We start from the raw sequence: 18,568 nt of genomic DNA, 5'->3' as shown, positions 1-18,568 counted from the left end.
GGTGGTGACTAGTCTTTCTCTTTTCCTTCTCCCTTTCTTCTTCATCTTTCACTTAGCACTTGGAGCATCTTCAAGGGAGGAAGAATTTGGGGCAGCTTGTGATGCTCAACATAGTTGTCTCCTTGTGTCCTATAATTCCTTCAATCCCAGGGTCTTCATGATACTTTTGAGGCTGCAGTCCTCCTTATGTGAACATCTCCCTGCATACACTTAGACACAACTAGGCTAAAGCCACAAATTAGCCCAAATAAAAGTGAAAATCTATTTAGAACAAAAGAGTTAGTTCTATATACAAAATCAAGTCTACATAAGTTAGAAACCTCACAAAAGTCTAGTATTGACACGAGTTCCCCGGCAGCGGCGCCAAAAACTTGTTAGGCGATTTCGGCAAGCGTACCGAATCGTTCAAGTAATAAACCGTGGTAAGACCAGGTATCGTTTTCCCAAGAGACTCGTAATACTAGAAAATTGTGCGATTAACAACTCATCTAAACTCAAGAACAACTCATCATTTAAGAATATGTGTAAAAAGATAAATTCACAAGTAATTACAAGGTTGGACTTTGGTATTGAAGGCACTTGGAAATGGAAAAGACTAGAAATTGTATGAAATGACATTGTTAAGGTTAGTTTTCACCAATGCACTCTTGTGTATAACCAATTTCGTCTCCTCTCTATCAATTTACTAAAGTCAATCCACTAAAACACTCTAGCCCTAATCTCTTAGGTGAAAGAGCCTAGGTTTTCCTTATCAAAGTCCAATCCCTTGGATAATCTAACAAGCAAACCCGCATTAAAGAGCTAGGATCTTAAGACAACATGTGAATCATCTTCCATCCCTAGAATCAATGACCACAAGGACTCTTGTTTCAGTTCAAGGTTTCATCTTACGTCCCCATAACCCATGAAACCCCAAAATCAAGTCATGAACGTCCCCATTACATGCAAGCTTTAAGATTGGAAACAAGAATACTAGCAATTGATAGAAAAGGCATATATATATATTCAAATCATTCAATAATTACACAAGATTCAAAGGCTACAACTAACCCCAACAAGATGGGTTTGGCTCTCCATTTCCATGGAGAGCCTTTAAGCTTACAAAATGGCCATGGAAGAAGATGAAGAACCCAAGAGGAAGAAGGGAGTGTTCCCACGAGCCCTAGCAGCCCTCCAAGCTCTCCTTTGAGTGAGATGCACCTCCAAAGAACCAAAGACCCCAAATGCTTCGAGACAACTTGAATAAATAGGCATTTTGACACATCAGCAGCGTCACCGCTCAGCTGCACCCTAGCGGCAGCCCAGCGGCAGCATTCCAGAGAGCTGGCGCTCAGCTGCACGCCAGCTGCACACCCCAGCGACATCATTCTAGAGAGCTGGCGTTCAGCTACACAAAACCGGTGTCGCTCAGCTACAGCAAGTCTGGTCGGGTGGCGCTCAGCTGCACAGAAACTGTGCCGCTCAGCCACAGCATTCCAAAATTCTCTCTTTTGTTTTACTTGCTTTTGTGGCTAGTTAAGCTCTATACATTGGTGGAGGTTCTTCTAAGCATAATATTAGCTACAAAATAAGGGGATTAGTGATGATAATACATCAATGTAGCCTAAAACACATTTATTTAGAAAACAAGACAAAAGAAGAGGATTAAACAAGTTAGTAGTTAGAAAGGAGTTGATTTTGCTACTAAAATGATGCTTAGATAATGGTAAGAATTAGCATTATCAGGCTGGGGCTGCCATTGCAGAGGGTGCTGTGGAGCTTTTTATCAGGTTTGCTAACTTCCACCCTGTAGTTAACTGCATTTACAAGTTCCTCTTTTAGTGCTGTGGATGCTTCTATTTCTTGATGATTTGATATGAAACTGTACATCACTATGTCAAAACTATGTATTGGATTTTCTGGTTGTTTTATCTGAATCTATACATTACAACCAAGTAATCCAACCAAAACTTATGATTCAATCGCTTGTTTGTTGCACAATTTGTTAGTCTAATTTACAATTCCTTATTCAGAACTAAACTAGTACTAAGTGAACCAACAAATTAAGCTCCCAGACTTCATAACCAAATCAACATCAGCCTAGAGGTTTTATTCTCTTTAGGTTGAGTCCTCTTGTTCAATATAATATTATATTCATACAATGTACTCAGTGCACATTACCCTTCTTTTTCTTACCTTTAAACCAGTTAAGTGTGTCCTTCACCATGACCAGAAATAACTTTACAGTTACCTTTTACAATCCCTCTCTCATTTACCATTTACACAATTTCATACTGGGCCTTGGCCTCCACTTTCTCAGTTTCCCAAACATGGATCTTGACTCAAACACCATCATGTTATGAGTGCAATGAAAGAGTATAAAAATCAGCCTAAAATGTGACAGAAGTAGGAAAATTATAAACATTTTGATTTGATATATGTCTGATTCTAATAATTGGTGCCTTGTCTGGCACCTTAGAATTTAGAAGGATACCAGTGCTCTTTTTAGTTGTCCTTGGCCCATATCTATGTGTCACCTATATAAAATTTTGTCAACATTTATCATTCTGTGGTTCTGAATTTATGTATGTTTTAGTTATAAGGATTTAACTTTATGTTCTGTTAATGGACCTAGAACATGATTCTAAAATAGAGCAATTGAATAGTGAGGCATAATTAAAGATCCTGCCAAATGGGATATTTCTTGAACTTAAAACCCCACCCATTTCCTACTCCTGGAATGTTGTTTTTCCCTATGCAAAATTTCCCATCTTCCTATCTCATTATTAAATCCGAAAGAGAATAATACAGTCCACAACATTTGCCTTTTCTCACTCCTTTAAACTCATGACCAATTTATTATCACACAGCCACTGACCTTACTTCTACTTCTATTTCACTTAATTTATTCTTTCTCTTTTCTATTTCTCCATTCTATATCTTATTGTTATCCTTTCTTCATCTCTTATTTTCCCACACTCTGTCTCCCCAGGAAGTTCCTTCTATTAACACTAAGAGTTCCGCTTCATCATTCACCTTTCACACCACAATACAACAACCACTCCTACTTTTCTTCAACACCAAACTTAACTACATTTTCCTTTGGTACCTCAAGTGTGCTAAAAACAATTGGCACTAACAAAAATGTCCACAAGTTGTACAATGTAACTTACACAAGTGGATCACAGTAGAATCAAACAATTAGGGTCAAATGTCTCTAACTATAGAATGTGGCAAAATAGGTTCACAGTGTTTGAACATATAAGATACCTATCCAAAAATGAAAGGAGTGTAAAAGGTAGTTGGAAAGTTGTGTACTCAGTTCAGAAATTTCTACATATATACACATCATGAAATTGACAATAATGCAATAGTGAAGGTGGAAAATGTACAACAAACACCTGAAACAATGACTAAACTATGTACACAAGTTCTATTTAGCTCAAAATAACCAAAAACATCCTCAAAAAGTAATTCCTAATAGAACTTTAAACATGAAAATGTTAATTTAAAACTTGAAACATTCTGTCAGTAGTAAGTATATTTTAATACTAGTAAATTATACATACACTTACCAATATATTTTTAATGTAACGTATATCAAGAAATACTCAAAACAGTGGGATCTGAAGTAAATATACATAATAGGAACTTAATTTTTACAGTTTAGTCAAAGGAAATTGATCTTCATCATTGGAATAATAGGAAATGATATTTTTTAAGTTGTCTTTTGTTTGTAACTTTTTAAGAGCAATATTATGATAAATTTTTGATCTAACATGAGACAAAGTTGGATAAGTAGTTGTACCTGTCTTTGACACTTGTGATCTGAACATCAGAGCTATGTGAAGTAGTGAGGAAAACTAGTCATTGGAAACTAAATTTTATATATGCAGTTAGTGATGATGGTGAAAACTTCATCCTAAGAAATATTAAAACCTGTACTTCTGTGAGGTCTCTTAAACAGTCCACAGTATAATTGTTGATTGTCTCAATCATTACTTAACCTTGATTTTCTGTATCTGGGTCAGCCCTATGTTGATGTTGGTTTTGCTTCTCTTCAAGTTGCAGTAGTAAAATACATAATCCAGATTGAGGCTTATATCATTTAGAATATATGTACCAGTCTTCTTATTAAACAAATTTATTCCTTCATTATTAGAAAATAAATAATGTTATAGATTGATGATCCTACAATGCAAATTATGTACATTACTAGTTTCATTTTGTTATTACTTGTTATAGAAAAAATTGGATATTAGAACATTTGGAGTTTAGATGATTTCGATGTTAGATCAATTGGATGACTTTGGATGTTACAATATCATTATGTTACATTGTTTTATGTTTGAACTATAAATACATCTTGTATGGATTAATGGATGTTCTATGGATTAATGGATGTTCTATGGATATTGATCAATGATTGCATCTTTGAGATGCACATTATGTAGGTCTGTATATATATCTGAAAACTGTTATGCAGGTCTGTTTGTGTTGTTGGTTTCATAAGAAATACAATTGTCTCTTACATTTCCCTCCAACTTACCGAAGGCTTTTGCCCTTCGGTAAAAACCTACGTTACCTAATTACCGAAGGCTTCAGTCCTTCGGTAATAACCGAGGGCTTCTCCCCTTCGGAAATTACCGAAGGCTTCCGACCTTCGGAAATTACCGAGGGCTTCTACCCTTCGGTAATTACCGAAGGCTTTTGGCCCTTGGTAATTACCGAAGGGCAGAAGCCCTCGGTAAATGTTAGCGACAAGGGTTTTACCGAGGGCTTATTGGCTGTCAATAAGCCGTCTGTAAATACCCTTTACCGAGGACTTCTGGCATTTTCCGAGGGCTTGTGGCCTTCGGTAATGCCCTTCTTTTTTGTAGTGTTATTTCAATATTAATTTAATTTACATCGGTCTGATTTACGCTAACGACAATAAATATAAAAAATTTATGTACAATGCTTTTATCTTCAACAAAATAAAAAAATAAAATAATTATAGTAAACAAATGGAAAGTGTAAATAAAGAAAATGAATATAGATTAGAAAATGAGTGTGAACGACAAATATGAAAAGATTAGTATGGATAAACTCATAATAAAGGAAATAAATTTAGATAAAAAAGAAAAGTGTAATAAGAGATGAAAAAATGAATGTAAATGAAAGGAATTGAGGGTAAGCGGAAGAGACGAGTAAGAAAAAAGGAGACAAATATATTTTAAGTTGTATAATTTTTATATTTCGAATAAGAAAATTGGCCTATATTTAAAAGGGGAAAGATTAAAACGAATTTTTGAAAATAAGGCACTGATCGATTATTTTAAAAGAAAAAAAAAGGTTTGGGACATAAAATATTAAAATAAATTAAATTTTTTCGTCCCCAAAGTTCTAGTATTATTTATTAGAAAATAACATTAACATATTTTTTATAATAGTGAGAGGAGCATGTGGGTCATACAGAAATCTTGAGAACCGAATTATTATAACAAATACAGAAACAAACTAAAAGGTCTTTACTTATAAAATCACTACACCTCGTTACATTGATAATCAAACAAGTGAAAGTAATATGACACAACTCAAATAAGCATTTCACGTAGCATGAATTGATTTTCATATTAGTTCACATTCCATAGTATATGTAATGATACTGTAATAAGGCATGCTCCAGTAATTTATATGGCAGTCAACTTCTCCTGATCGATGGAGACGGGATCCAAAAGCAATGAAGAAACATAATCTTTTAGCAAATCTGCATTTGTATATTTATCCTCATGATTTTCATAAGAAACCTCAGATATACGAGCCAAATTAACTACACAATCCAGCACACACTTTGGAATAATATCATCACTTGACCTTATACACTCTTCATTTATAACCTTCCAACAATCTTCAACATCCTTGTGAATCAAGTTATAAGCCTCTGCTTCTGAAATGCCATACTGCTTCATGCAACATTCCACAGCTGATGCAACATGTACTCTTTCTTGCTCAAACTATTCATTTCAGAAAATCCAATTCTTATATTTTGCAGGAACATATAAAAACAGATTTTAACTTTGATGATATGAAGGAATACCTTGTGTGAGGCCATGTCATCCATTACTCTCCCAATAACTGATGCAGCATTAATGATACTTGGATCACTGAGAATCCAATCCAGCACACTTTCTGTTGCAAATTCTGCTAAACTAATAAATGAAGTTATCATACAAGGGAAACAAGACGTTAAGACTCCATTAGCTTTATACTCCTCATATGTTGGAATGTAATGCTCATGACACCATTTTGCTTCAACCATGTACCCTTTTGTTAAGTTAGAAACCTGCATGTAAAATTACTAATAATCTGATAAGATAAACTGAATCGAGTAAAAGCACTCCAAAGTTGAAAATTTGAAATTAGAATAATCATACAGCTTGCTTAAAATGTGGCACCACAAAGCTTGATTTTCCATTCTCTCTTGTCAGCAACTCTATTTCTTCACACAGTTGTAGAACTGTTTCAAATACCACTTTCATACACTCTGGAAGAGATCGAATATGACTAATATCCCATCTGAAATTTAGAAGGAAGGAATTATTCTAAGAAATCTTAATGTTAGATCATGAGCTAAGTCAACATATATATATATATATATATATATATATATAATTTTCACATTAAAATATATAAGCTCTAGTTTGTGAAACACATCAACCTCTGAATTGCGTTTGTGAAGAGTTCAAGTTCTTGAACTGTTCCATAAGCATCATATGTATCATCTAGAAGACAGATAACATGGATCAATTTTCCCACAAACGTTCTTGGATTGCTGTATTCAGGCTTGTAGGATATTGCCAAACACCAAATATAGCTTTCAACCGATCTGTCTCTTGCGTAAGGGACCAGAGTCACAAAGTTTGAATCTTTCCTCCACCTATTAAAATAAATTACACCTCAACAATTTGTGTATACTTTATTCTGTACGATCTAAAACTTTTTTATGAACAGTGTATTTCAATATACTATATATGCATAGAAATTTAAAGGCAAAAGGCTTACTGGGTGATATAACCTATTTCTTTTTTATGCAAATTTTGAAGAAGGTTGAAATCTACTTTTGCAAAGATCAATAGAGTTTCGTTATGGGAAGGATCTTGTTCAAAGAGGGTCATGCAATGCCTTGTCTCAAACCTAGGTACACTCTTGTAAAGAGGTCGCCTTAAGCAATGGTTGATTTGTGCAGCAACAGATGGACTTAGCTGTTTTTCCAAGGACTCAAGTTTAGTTTTTGAGAAATCACATGCTTCTTCTAGAATGTCATCTTCAGGAGTTCTCAGATGTGAAGCTTCATACAAACTACACAACCCTTGAACATCGCTGGCAAGCGTTTCATTGAAGCTTCCTTGGCCATTTTTAAATTTGTTAAATACATCTGTTCAGATATTGAACATATATAAGAAACAAACCTATTTTATAGAAAATAACTTTATATATATAATTTATTTTTTCTTAAACATCAAAGAGAAAGTTCTACATCTAGGTACCTGATGAAATTCCATATCCTTGTTGCCTTAACAAACGAAAGAGTAGAGCAACAAAGTGATAGTCACCATCTTCATTGATGGTGTTGTGTTTTGTGAAAGTGTTGTAAATTTGTTCCAACGCCTGGTTAATTTCTTGTTGAAAGTGATATGTTACGCCTAAACGTTGGACTGAGTCAATGAAGTTTATTTTTTGTACGATGTTTTGATTCAATGATGATTGAAATATTGATTTGACCTTCTCTTGTAGTTTTTCTGCTTGCTGCTTCATATTGTCATCGGTTTCCTGCAAATATAGTTGCGTGATTCAATTAAGCGTTATCGATTATTAAATAAAGTAATGAATTTATATTTACCTGAATAAAAATTATATATGAAAATAATAGAAATAATTAATACCTTGGATTGAGAAGCATATTGAAGGAAAGTGTCTCCCCATATGGTAGGAGCATAACTCACGCAAGGTCGTCTGAGTTCAGCTACTGCAAGTGTTGAAGATGGAAGGGACATCTTTTGCTTATTACAAAGTGCTTCGAATGAAAAAGTGTAGTTTGTTGAGGGTCCAAACATTTGGCTACATATTTATATGATGACACAGGTTAATGATTTTTCCTGTAAAACTACCAAAGTGAGAACATTAAATTTATCTAATTAGTGGAGTTCTATATTCAATTTTGTTCAAAATTTGCAGAAAATAATTAAATGTTAAATATGTTAATAAAATAGAATTGATGAAATCTTATATGGAAAGACTAAAATAAACGCATCAGTCCATTTAATTACTAATATATAATGCTAATACTAACAAATTGATATAATCTAATTCCATAGAATAACATTTTTGGTGTTCATAGTTTACTTTTAAGTAAAGATTGATAGTTAGATGTTAAACCGAAGCTTAATTGAATAAAAAAAATTAAGAATAAATTATAGTAATTACTTATATATTTTTTATTAGAAGAAAATAGATATTTAAAATAGATTAAAAACAAACGTAAATTAATTTTTAATTAAAGTGATTTAGTAATTGCCAAATTGGCATTAATACATTGTTATTTTAAAATTTATTTGATTTCAATTATTATAGTTAATATTAAATAAAATTATTTTGAATATTAATTTAATTAATATTATTTTGACATACAATAATGATAATAATTTTAAAGGATAATTGTTGTACATGTCTCCATCTTCAACAAAATAACATACAAATAAAAAAGTAGAAAAAAAATTGTAGGGGATGAGATGAGTGTGATAGAAAGAGATGAATATATCAAAGAGATGAATACGAAGGAAAAAGATAAAGACGAAGAAGATAAGTGTAAATGAAAAAAATAAATGTAAATAAATTATATAAGTGTAAATGAATGAGATGAATTTAGATGAAACAGATAAGTGTGGACAAAAGAGATGAAAGTGATGAGATTAAAACTAGACTTTGGATTAAAAATAATTTATAATTTTTATTTATTGTCATGAAGATGCATAGATTCATAACTAAGTCCAAACTAATTTAAATAAGTATTAAAAATATATTATATTTCATATAAAATAATATGAATAGAATTAGTGTCAATTAACCAATACAAACTTTTAAACAAACTTAAATACTAAAAAACTAAATATATTAGTATTAATTAGGTTAATGATAATCTTATTTATTTTAATTAATGTTCATACTAACACAAATAAACAGTTAAAAATAATTAATATTAATTTTCAATTAATAAAAAAATTAAAATAATTGTTTTTTTTAATTGGTTAAACAGACTCTATTAGTATCTAACACTAAACAAACTCTATTAGCATCAAAGAAACTAATGCTAATTTAAAACAAACTCAAATGTTTATTTATTAAAAAAAGTCGAAAAATAATTAACATGAACATAGAGTTGATTAAGCCTACTCTATCAATGCCTATCATTACATATCTATCAATGCTCAAAGTTACATAAATACTACTATTTGACAGTTACATTATTTAAAAATGATTTTACATCTTAAACTTTTTTTTAAACAATTAACCTTTTTTAACTTTAGAGTCTATTAAACACTTTAATAACTTGGAAGGAAGACTGGAAGAGGTTGTTAGTTCAATCCCTATTTAGAAATATAAATTTTATTTAAAGGATTTGGAAGACAGGATGAAAGATATTATAGATTGAATTCTCCTATTAATAAAATATTAACCAGTAACATTTATCAAGAAAAAAAAAACACTCTAATAACATTGCAATGTAGTTGATAATAATATTTAATAAACTAAATTAATATTTTCTTGTGGTAATCCTAAAATTACGTAAATAGCCCTTGTTTTACATCTCTCTTTTATATATACACTTTAATTTTTTAACACACATAATGATTAGTATAATATATAAAACAAAGTCAGGAAAATAAAGAAAAGGATAGCATTACTTCCTTGGGATGATCCTGAATCAAGAAGTAGCGTTAACCTCACCTCATAATAACACCACCAGATATCGCGTTTGTATATTATTTATCGTTGTGCCAGTACTTTGCACACAAAAAATCATTCCATTTCAATGCTTTAATACCTACTTTTTAATACTTTTTATATTGTTTCACGTTGTGCCGCACACAAAAAAATTCTCCATTTTAATGCATTACCTACTTTTTCTAATACTTTTTTATATTGTTGGAAGTGTGACATTTCTTAGGAGCTGTGGCTTTCGAAAACCCTGGATTAGAGTTTTCTGTTGATACATCAATACCAGTTTTTCCTCTTCTGCTTTTTCTTCTGATGAAGTTAGAAATGGATTCTTCCTTTACCGACTAACAATATTATCTTACACCGAAATAAATGAAAACTACAATATAGGTTAATGGAGGAAAACTGTTGGTAATTTTTAGGGATTTAAAAATAGTAGAAGGAACTTGTTATTTTTATTATATATATATATATATGTAATCACTAAACTTCCTATAGGAAAAAACTACTATCGACTGCGTATGCATATACAAAATAAAGCACATCACCACCTTACTAGATAGCCTCTTTTATATTAAAAGGTAGGTTGTTTCTACACCTCCAACCAACAATTTTTCTTATACCTTGAATTTTTTTTTAAATTTCAAAACTATATCTGCAAATTAAAAATGGTACATTTTACGTGTTTCAACAGATTTCAAAATTTATTAAAAGAATCTTTTAACGAATTTCAGAATCTATTGAAAGATTTTTTTTAAACTTTAACAGATTTTGAAATTTATTGAAGGATTTTTAAAGGTTTCAACGGATTTCGAAATTCGTTGAATATAAGAATTATTTTCGGAAATTGGAGGTGTAGAAAGAAACATTTAGAGATGTAGGGAGAAACAACGATATTGAAAACATGGGCGATCTCATATATTTTCTTGGTTTGGAAATTGCTCGAAACAGCTTGAGAATTCATCTTAATTAATGCAAATACACTTTCGACCTCCTTACAAAGGTTGGAATGGTTACATTGTGCCCTCATGCCTATTCCCATTGCACACTCCTCTCACTTAACCAATTAATGAGATTTCCTTAGTGATGAACATACTTTCTCCTATCCTAGATGTTAAGAAAATCTCACGTTACACACATTATGATATTTTTCTAAAATTGAGTATATTATTCATTGATAATTGAAGGACTTTAAATAGTCGTGACACTTAAATATTATAAGAATAAAAATAAAAACTGAAAATAAAATATCAACTATCTTAAAAAATAAAATCTGCTTAATCTATCATAAAATAATATTGTACATAGATAAACATAAAATCATAACTACCTTCCTATTTTATTTTTATCAAAATCAAACTAAATATTACTAGACCCAAAACTAATAAAATAAGATTTAAACAAAATTATTAATAAAACCCTAAAATTTAAGTTTATCCCAACAAACTCCCCTATAAACTTAAATTCTTCCTTCCTTCATTCAGTTTTCCATGTGCATCATCCAACACCGAGTTTGCTTCTTTCAATCAGATTTGAGTTAGATTATACGAGCTCTTGCTAGTCATATCTTGTTTCAAGCATCTTCTCTCCAAGATTTTGAGCTCCAGTTCATACAATCAGTTCTTGTTCACTTTTGCTTGGGTTGCTAGACGACCATGCTTATCCTTTAAATACAGTACCTAGTCCTTCATAAAAAGTGAATTACCTTTCTCAATTATCTAACCCATGCTTAAAATATTTATCTTCAGCTCAGGAACATAGTAAAATCCCTAATCTCTCCAACTCATCCATTCTTCCGCATATGTCGGATTATTCCACGTCCTTTCACGGCCACCTTGGAGTCATCTCCAAAAGACACAAATTTGGCCTCCACCTTGGTGAGTTTATAAAAAAAAAATTCTCGTTTCCACACATATGATTGTTTTCCCCAATATCTAGATATACCATACCGAGTTGCTAGAAATCTCATCAGTCTTTGATTTCAAGCATGGTCCAACATCCGCCTTCTTCAGCTCCTCAAGCTCAACCCTCTATTTATTTATAATTTCATTAGCTTCATCCAGAAGCCTCCCTATCCGCTAAATCTCCTCATCTTTTTTGTTTGAGTTCCTTTTCGACGTTTGTCGCACCTTTTATCAAGATCACTTCATCCATTGTTGAGATCGAATTTTCCATGTCCACTACATCCGAGCTCTTTGCCAGCAACAGGTCTTCCGCATCTTCAGTAAGGAGATTAGTCTCCTCCTTTGTCTCAGTCTTGCAATACTTTGCAATATGGCTAGCCTTGCCACAATTGTAACACTTGCTTGATCTACACTAGTTTGCATAGTGGTCGTACTTGCCACACTTAAAACACTCAACTCCTGACCGATCTCCTTGGCCTTTCCCTTGTCCTCGGTCACGCCCATTCTGTTGATCGGTTTGCTCTTCTTCACTATCATTCTCAAAATTACCTTGGCCACGCCCACCTCATCCTCGGCCTCCTCGGCCTCTACCATTAGGACCTCGGCTCTGAGTAATCCGAGTTTTATTCAAGTCAAACTGTACCTGTAGTGCTTAATCGTCACGTTCAACCTGATCATCCCAATTCCTTCTCTTTTGTTTGTGGGCTTCTAATGACCCAGCAAGTTCATCCACTATGAGAATCGACAAGTCCTTCGATTCTTTAATGGCGCACACGATACTTTTGAAATCTTTTGTAAGGGATCTCAAAATTTTTCCCAACACCCGGCTAGATGGCCTTTGTTCTCCATTCTTGTCGAGTTGGTTGGCCAACTTCTCCACCCGAGTTTTGTACTCGGTTATATGCTCTCTGGGCTCCATCTTCAACTATTCAAACTCTACTCTAAGAGCTTGTATTCAGACTTGTCTAACACGGTTGTCACCTTTATACGCAACCTCCAATTTCTCCCAGGCTTCCTTTGCTTATTTAGCATTCGCTATTTTTTGAATCTCGACTCACCTACTACATTATAGAGGAAATACAATGTTGACCCATCTCTTGCACGTGATTTCTTCAATGTAGTTATCTATGCCACCGTCTGATGTTCGTCTTCATCAGGTTCAACATACCCGTCTTCCACCATATCCCAAACGTCTTGACATCTCCATAACGCCTTCATTTGTAGGCACCAATTGTCATAATTGGTTTTTCTCGTCAATTGTGGCACACTCATACCATTGACAACCTTTGCCATTTTTCTCACACAAAAAAATCAAGCACTCTTTTTTTCTCTCATGATGCTTGACTCTCTCCTCTCTCTCTTTCTCTCTCTCGGTGCTCAAAGCATAAAGCTATAATACCACTCTTAAGAAAATCTCACATTACACACACTCTAATATTTTCCTAAAATTGAGTCTATTATTCATTGATAATTGAAGGACTTTAAATAGTCGCGACGCTTAAATATTACGGGAACAAAAATAAAAACTGAAAAATAAAATATCAACTATCTTAAAAATAAAATTTGCTTAATCTATCATAAAATAATATTGTACCTAGATAAACAGAAAATCATAACTACCTATCCCTATTTTATCTCTATAAAAATCAAACTAAATATTACTAGACCCAAAACTAATAAAATAAGATTTAAACAAAATTATTAATAAAATCTCAAAATTTAATCCCAACACTAGACTCATCGGGTGTCTAATCCATCTCATTGACACCAGACCAAAAATAAACTTTTTTGCTATAGTTTAGTGTGACAATCACTCAACTATCTAAATTTCCTTTAACTAGGTGTTTCATGAACGAACCAAACACAAATAAACTTCCATAGTGTAAGGGACAAGATCACGGATGGTCTCCTAAAGCTTTTATTAAGATATGCCAAATATTCTATTAAGGGATATTAGGCAATCAAATATTGTGTTAGTTATAATTTAGAATCATTATAATTTGTGCAGATATGTGCACCTGTCATTCCTTTAATAGATGAAGAATTATAGGATCTTTGTATGTATATATATGGTACTCTACTCTTTGAAATAATACATCAGAATTATTCTTTAAACCTTTTATTATGGTATCAAGAGCCAAACACTAATATCCTCTACAATATAGGAATCAATGCTTCTTTTTTTAATTGAATATTTCTTATGGCTTCTTCCGATAAAAATCAATCGGAGAAACATGATTCTGGAACTTCCACGGCTTCCAAGAGTTATAATTCTACTGCTACCGAATTTATGACCAAGTCATGTATATCTAACTCTGCCCTTAATCTTTTTGTTGTTACTAAGGGTAGTAATTGGATAATTGATTTAGGTGCTACTGATCATATGACTTGTGATCCTCATATATTTACTAATTTTTCCTTTAATTGTTCTAAAACTGTTATTATTAATGCCAATGGAGTCTCATCTCCTATTGAAGGTATAGGTATTGTATCCCTTTCACCCTCCTTATCGATTCCTGATGTTTTATTTGTTCCTACATTAAACTGTAATCTTATCTCCGTTAGCAAGTTAACCAAATCACATTCTTGTGTGGCCTTGTTTTACCCAACCCATTGTCTTTTTCAGAACATTTTTCAAGGAGAGGATTGCTAGTGTTAGAGAGGGTAAAGGACCATATTATTTTGAAAATGTCTCACAACAAACCCATAAAAGAGGGTTGGCTTATCTTGCGAATGATCACATACAAGATAAAAACAAAAAGAAAATTTGGTTATGGCATAAACGTTTGGGACATCCCTCTTTTGGTTATTTAGAAAAATTATTTCCATCACTATTTCATAAATGCAATATTTCTGATTTTTTTTGTGAAACATGTGTTATGGCAAAAAATCATCGTGTTGTGTTTCCTTTAAGCAATAATAAAACTGATTTTCCTTTTTCATTAATTCACACAGATGTTTGGGGCCTTGCCTCACAATCTACACATAATGGAAAAAAATGGTTTATTAGGTTTGTTGATGATTGTACTCGTGTAACCTGGGTATATTTGCTTAAACATAAAAGTGATGTGTGTGATGTGGTTCGTTCCTTCTATCATCTGATCGTTACACAATTTAACACATCTATTAAGGTTATTCGATCAGACAATGGAAGGGAATATTTTATGACTGAATTAATAGAGTTCATGAACTCTAAAGGCATCTTGCATCAAACTACATGTCCTTATTCACCACAACAAATTGGAGTGGCTGAGAGGAAAAATAGACATATATTAGAGGTGACAAGATCACTTTTGATAGATGGTAATGTCCATCTCATTTATGGGGTGAGGTTGTGAGCTCTGCCGTTTATTTAATTAATCGAACCCATTCTAGTGTGCTTAACTTTTAAAGGCCTTTTGATGTGTGGTCTGATCATTGTATCCTTCCTCCCATAGTTTATTTAGCACCTCATATTTTTGGATGTGTTATATATGTTCACTTACACCCATATCAACGTACAAAGCTTGAAGAACGAGCGATCAAATGTGTTTTTGTTAGGTATGGATCAACTCAAAAAGGTTATCGTGCGTACCATCCATCATCAAAGAAATTTTATATTTCTATGGATGTGACATTTAATGAACATGAATTTTTTTATGTTGATTCTCCACTTCAGGGAGGCAATGAAAGTGAACTGCATAATCATGATGTCAGTATGTTTGATATCTCAAATATCAAATTATATTGTGAAGATAAATTATCGTATGAGGATCATTCTGCAAGAAGTGAGCCAATCCTAAATATGGACACTTCTCTTTTGGATAATACAGTGTCTTCTGATCATAACCAATTGGCTCAATCTTCTCCACAGGTTCAAGTTCACTCTTCAGAGGTACCTTCTGATCCTATCTCTGATAACACTAATTTAGATGAAATTGATCAGGGAATTGATTCTTGTTTGCGTGAGACCACCAACACATCAAACACTGAGTCTACTATTGTTCAATATATTCTTCCACCTCGTTCTAGTCGTGGTCAACCTCCAACTAAATATGAATCAGACCTCCAAGCCAAAGGTAAATATCCCATTAGTAAATATGTGTCATCTCACAGGTTATCTCAGTCATATAATCTCAATTATCTTCAAATTCTATTCCTAGTAATATATAGGAAGCTTTGGCAGATTGATAGGTGTAAATTTTGCTTGTTTTTGTTCCATAAATTGTTGTGCTTTTGAATAAGTTTAAGTGTTAATTCTCATGAAAAGTATATAATTGTTGATTTAAATATAGTTTTGATTGTTTAAGTGTGTTTTGATGCTTTTGTTTGCTTATTTCGGAGTAGAATAAGGATTGGATACTATCACAGACTTGGAGAGTGTCATTGACTGAAGTCAGAAGGATCAAATTGCATGAACGAACGCTCGCCCAACGAACGGACGTTCGTCGCCCAGCGAGAACGCTCGCCCAGCGAACGGACGTTCGTCGCCAAGCAAGGACGCTCGTCCAGAGAGTGGACGTTCGTCCAACGAGTGCATACCCGTGACCCAGCAAGTGGACGCTCGCCCAGCTAGAAGTGGACGCTCGTCCAGCGAAGACATCCAGCTAGGACGCTCGCCCAGCGAGAGGCGGACGTTCGCCCAGCGAGGACGCTCGTCCAGCGAGCAGTGGACGCTCGCCCAGCGAACGAACGCCCATGACTCAACAGTTGACGCTCGCCCAGCGAACGTACGTTCGTCGCCCAGCGACGGACGCTCGCCCAGCGAACGTACGTTCGTCGCCCAGCGAAAAATCACTTACAGCCCTTCTCTTTAAAAACGCGATCCAGAGGCAGAAATGAGGAAGTTAGGAGGGGAGGAGACCAGAGGACGCTGCAGAGCTCGTATCTAGGTGCTTCCATGGTGGAAAACCACCAATTTCCACCGTCCAATCCATGCTTTATCGCTTCTATGATGTATATGTGTAGCTAGAACTCCATTTCACTGGGGTTGAGAGTAAAATTCTGAACTTCTATGTAATTTCTCTATTAATGCATGAACTTGTTTGAATTATGTGTTCTATCTTTATTATTCATGCCTATGATGGGAATCTGAGCTATTTGAACGGTTAAATCATTGGGAAATGTATGAGACCGCGGACCTAGGATAGAACTGCTAAAGGATTTCAAGTCCTAGACATAGGATGGAATTTTTAGTCATCTGTGACATTGTGTTTAAGGCAAATCTGATAACTGAATTAGCTAAGGGATTAGTAATTTAGTTTGAGTGATTATGAACTGTCATCTGAGGGATCAGGGACTGCATGCGCCTAGAATGTCGATGCTTAATTTTGAGGAATTGTGTTAGTAGAAGATTACCGGAGTGATGAACTTGAATTTCAACCCCAGTGAACTTTAATTCGATTGTTTTTACCACTCTAATTTCATCTGTATGCAAATCTTAAGTTTGTTACAAAATTACATTTATTATTCGCTAAATTAGTAAACTTTAATCAATCTGTGAATCAAAACAAATCTCTTGGGAAAACGATACTTGGATTTACCATTTTATATTACTTGAACGATCCGGTGCGCTTGCCGAGGTCTCAACAAGTTTTTGGCGCCGTTGCCGGGGATTTGTTGTTGTTTTCGTTGATTGTTTGTTGTTTATCTAGTTTAGTTGATTTTAGTTATTTTTTTGTTTAAGTGTTTATTGTGACTGTATTTGAATTTTTATGCATAATTGTTATCCATCTGTAGAAATTGTGTCTTTTTGGATTGTTTCTTTTTAGTTTGTGTTTTGTATGAGAAGCAGAGAACAGGTTGAAAATCTACTTTTTGATCCGGAAATTGAAATAACTGCTCGAAGGAACAACAGTAGAAGAAGACAAAGTAGAGAATCCTCTGTTATCTCTGAAGAAATTCTGGACTTTTCATCTGGGCAAGAAAAAGAAGAAATGGAAGATAATCGTACTGGAGAAGGTTCTGGGCAAGGAAGACGTACTCTTGCAGATTATAATACTTTCTCAGGACCTCTGCACTTCAACAGTATTGCAAGACCAGTGGTGAATGCTGCTAACATGGAGATGAAGCCAGCTCTTATTCATCTGGTGCAGAACAATCAGTTTCATGGATTATCCCACGAGAATCCATACACTCACTTGGCTACTTTCATGGAGATCTGTAATACAGTGAGGATTCACCAGGTTCCAGATGAAGCAATCCGACTCAGCTTATTTCCATTCTCATTGGCTGGTAATGCAAAAATGTGGCTGAATTCCTTTCCAGAGAATAGTCTGTCAGTCTGGGATGATGTGGTTGCTAAATTTCTGAATAAGTTTTTCCCTCAGTCCAAAGTCAATAAGGGAAAGCAGGAGATCTCGTCTTTTCAACAGGATGTTGATGAAACTCTAGGTCAAGCATGGGATAGATTCAAAGGCCTACTGAGAAAAACCCCTACTCATGGATTTGATGAGCCTACACTGTTAAATCTGTTTCTTGGAGGGCTAAAATCCCAAACAAAGGTAATGTTAGATGCATCAGCTGGAGGTAATATCAGATGGAAGACGCCTGAAGATGCACATGAACTGATTGAAAACATGGCTGCAAATGATAATGAAGTTCAGAGTGAAAGAGCCCAATTTCAACAAAAAGGTGTTCTTCAGCTTCAATCTCAAGATGCTTTACTAGCTCAGAACAAGATTATGACTCAGCAACTTGAGACATTAATGAAGAATTTATCTCAGCTA

At 33.9% G+C, this 18,568-nt stretch overlaps 1 protein-coding gene and 1 non-coding gene across 2 annotated transcripts; both read right to left on the bottom strand.

The window, feature by feature from the left end:
* Positions 1-5,651: 5,651 nt before the first annotated feature.
* On the bottom strand, positions 5,652-8,015 carry LOC108332819 (probable terpene synthase 2). The gene is made up of 7 exons (XM_017568121.1): positions 7,905-8,015; positions 7,509-7,791; positions 7,024-7,396; positions 6,680-6,898; positions 6,396-6,537; positions 6,059-6,304; positions 5,652-5,975 (listed from the first exon to the last, which is right to left on the bottom strand). The coding sequence occupies exons 1-7, from the start codon at positions 8,013-8,015 to the stop codon at positions 5,652-5,654; spliced, it is 1,698 nt and encodes a 565-aa protein (XP_017423610.1).
* A 10,170-nt stretch (positions 8,016-18,185) lies between these two features.
* Positions 18,186-18,288, bottom strand: LOC128194864 (small nucleolar RNA R71). The gene has a single exon (XR_008246313.1). It is a non-coding gene; the product is annotated as a small nucleolar RNA R71 (small nucleolar RNA).
* Positions 18,289-18,568: the final 280 nt, after the last annotated feature.

This window comes from Vigna angularis, chromosome 11 (genome assembly GCF_016808095.1).
Source record: "Vigna angularis cultivar LongXiaoDou No.4 chromosome 11, ASM1680809v1, whole genome shotgun sequence".
NCBI lineage: Eukaryota > Viridiplantae > Streptophyta > Magnoliopsida > Fabales > Fabaceae > Vigna > Vigna angularis.
The sequence above is the reverse complement of the archived record's forward strand: the minus strand, read 5'-3'. Positions and strand labels throughout refer to the sequence as shown.

Excerpts from the sequence above, each read along its gene's own strand:
- LOC108332819 (XM_017568121.1), bottom strand. The coding sequence starts at position 8,015 with ATGTCCCTTCCATCTTCAACACTTGCAGTAGCTGAACTCAGACGACCT. Across the intron at positions 7,397-7,508 it reads AGGATATGGAATTTCATCAG|ATGTATTTAACAAATTTAAA; the intron begins GTACCTAGATGT and ends ATATCTGAACAG. Across the intron at positions 6,538-6,679 it reads TTCACAAACGCAATTCAGAG|ATGGGATATTAGTCATATTC; the intron begins GTTGATGTGTTT and ends TCTAAATTTCAG.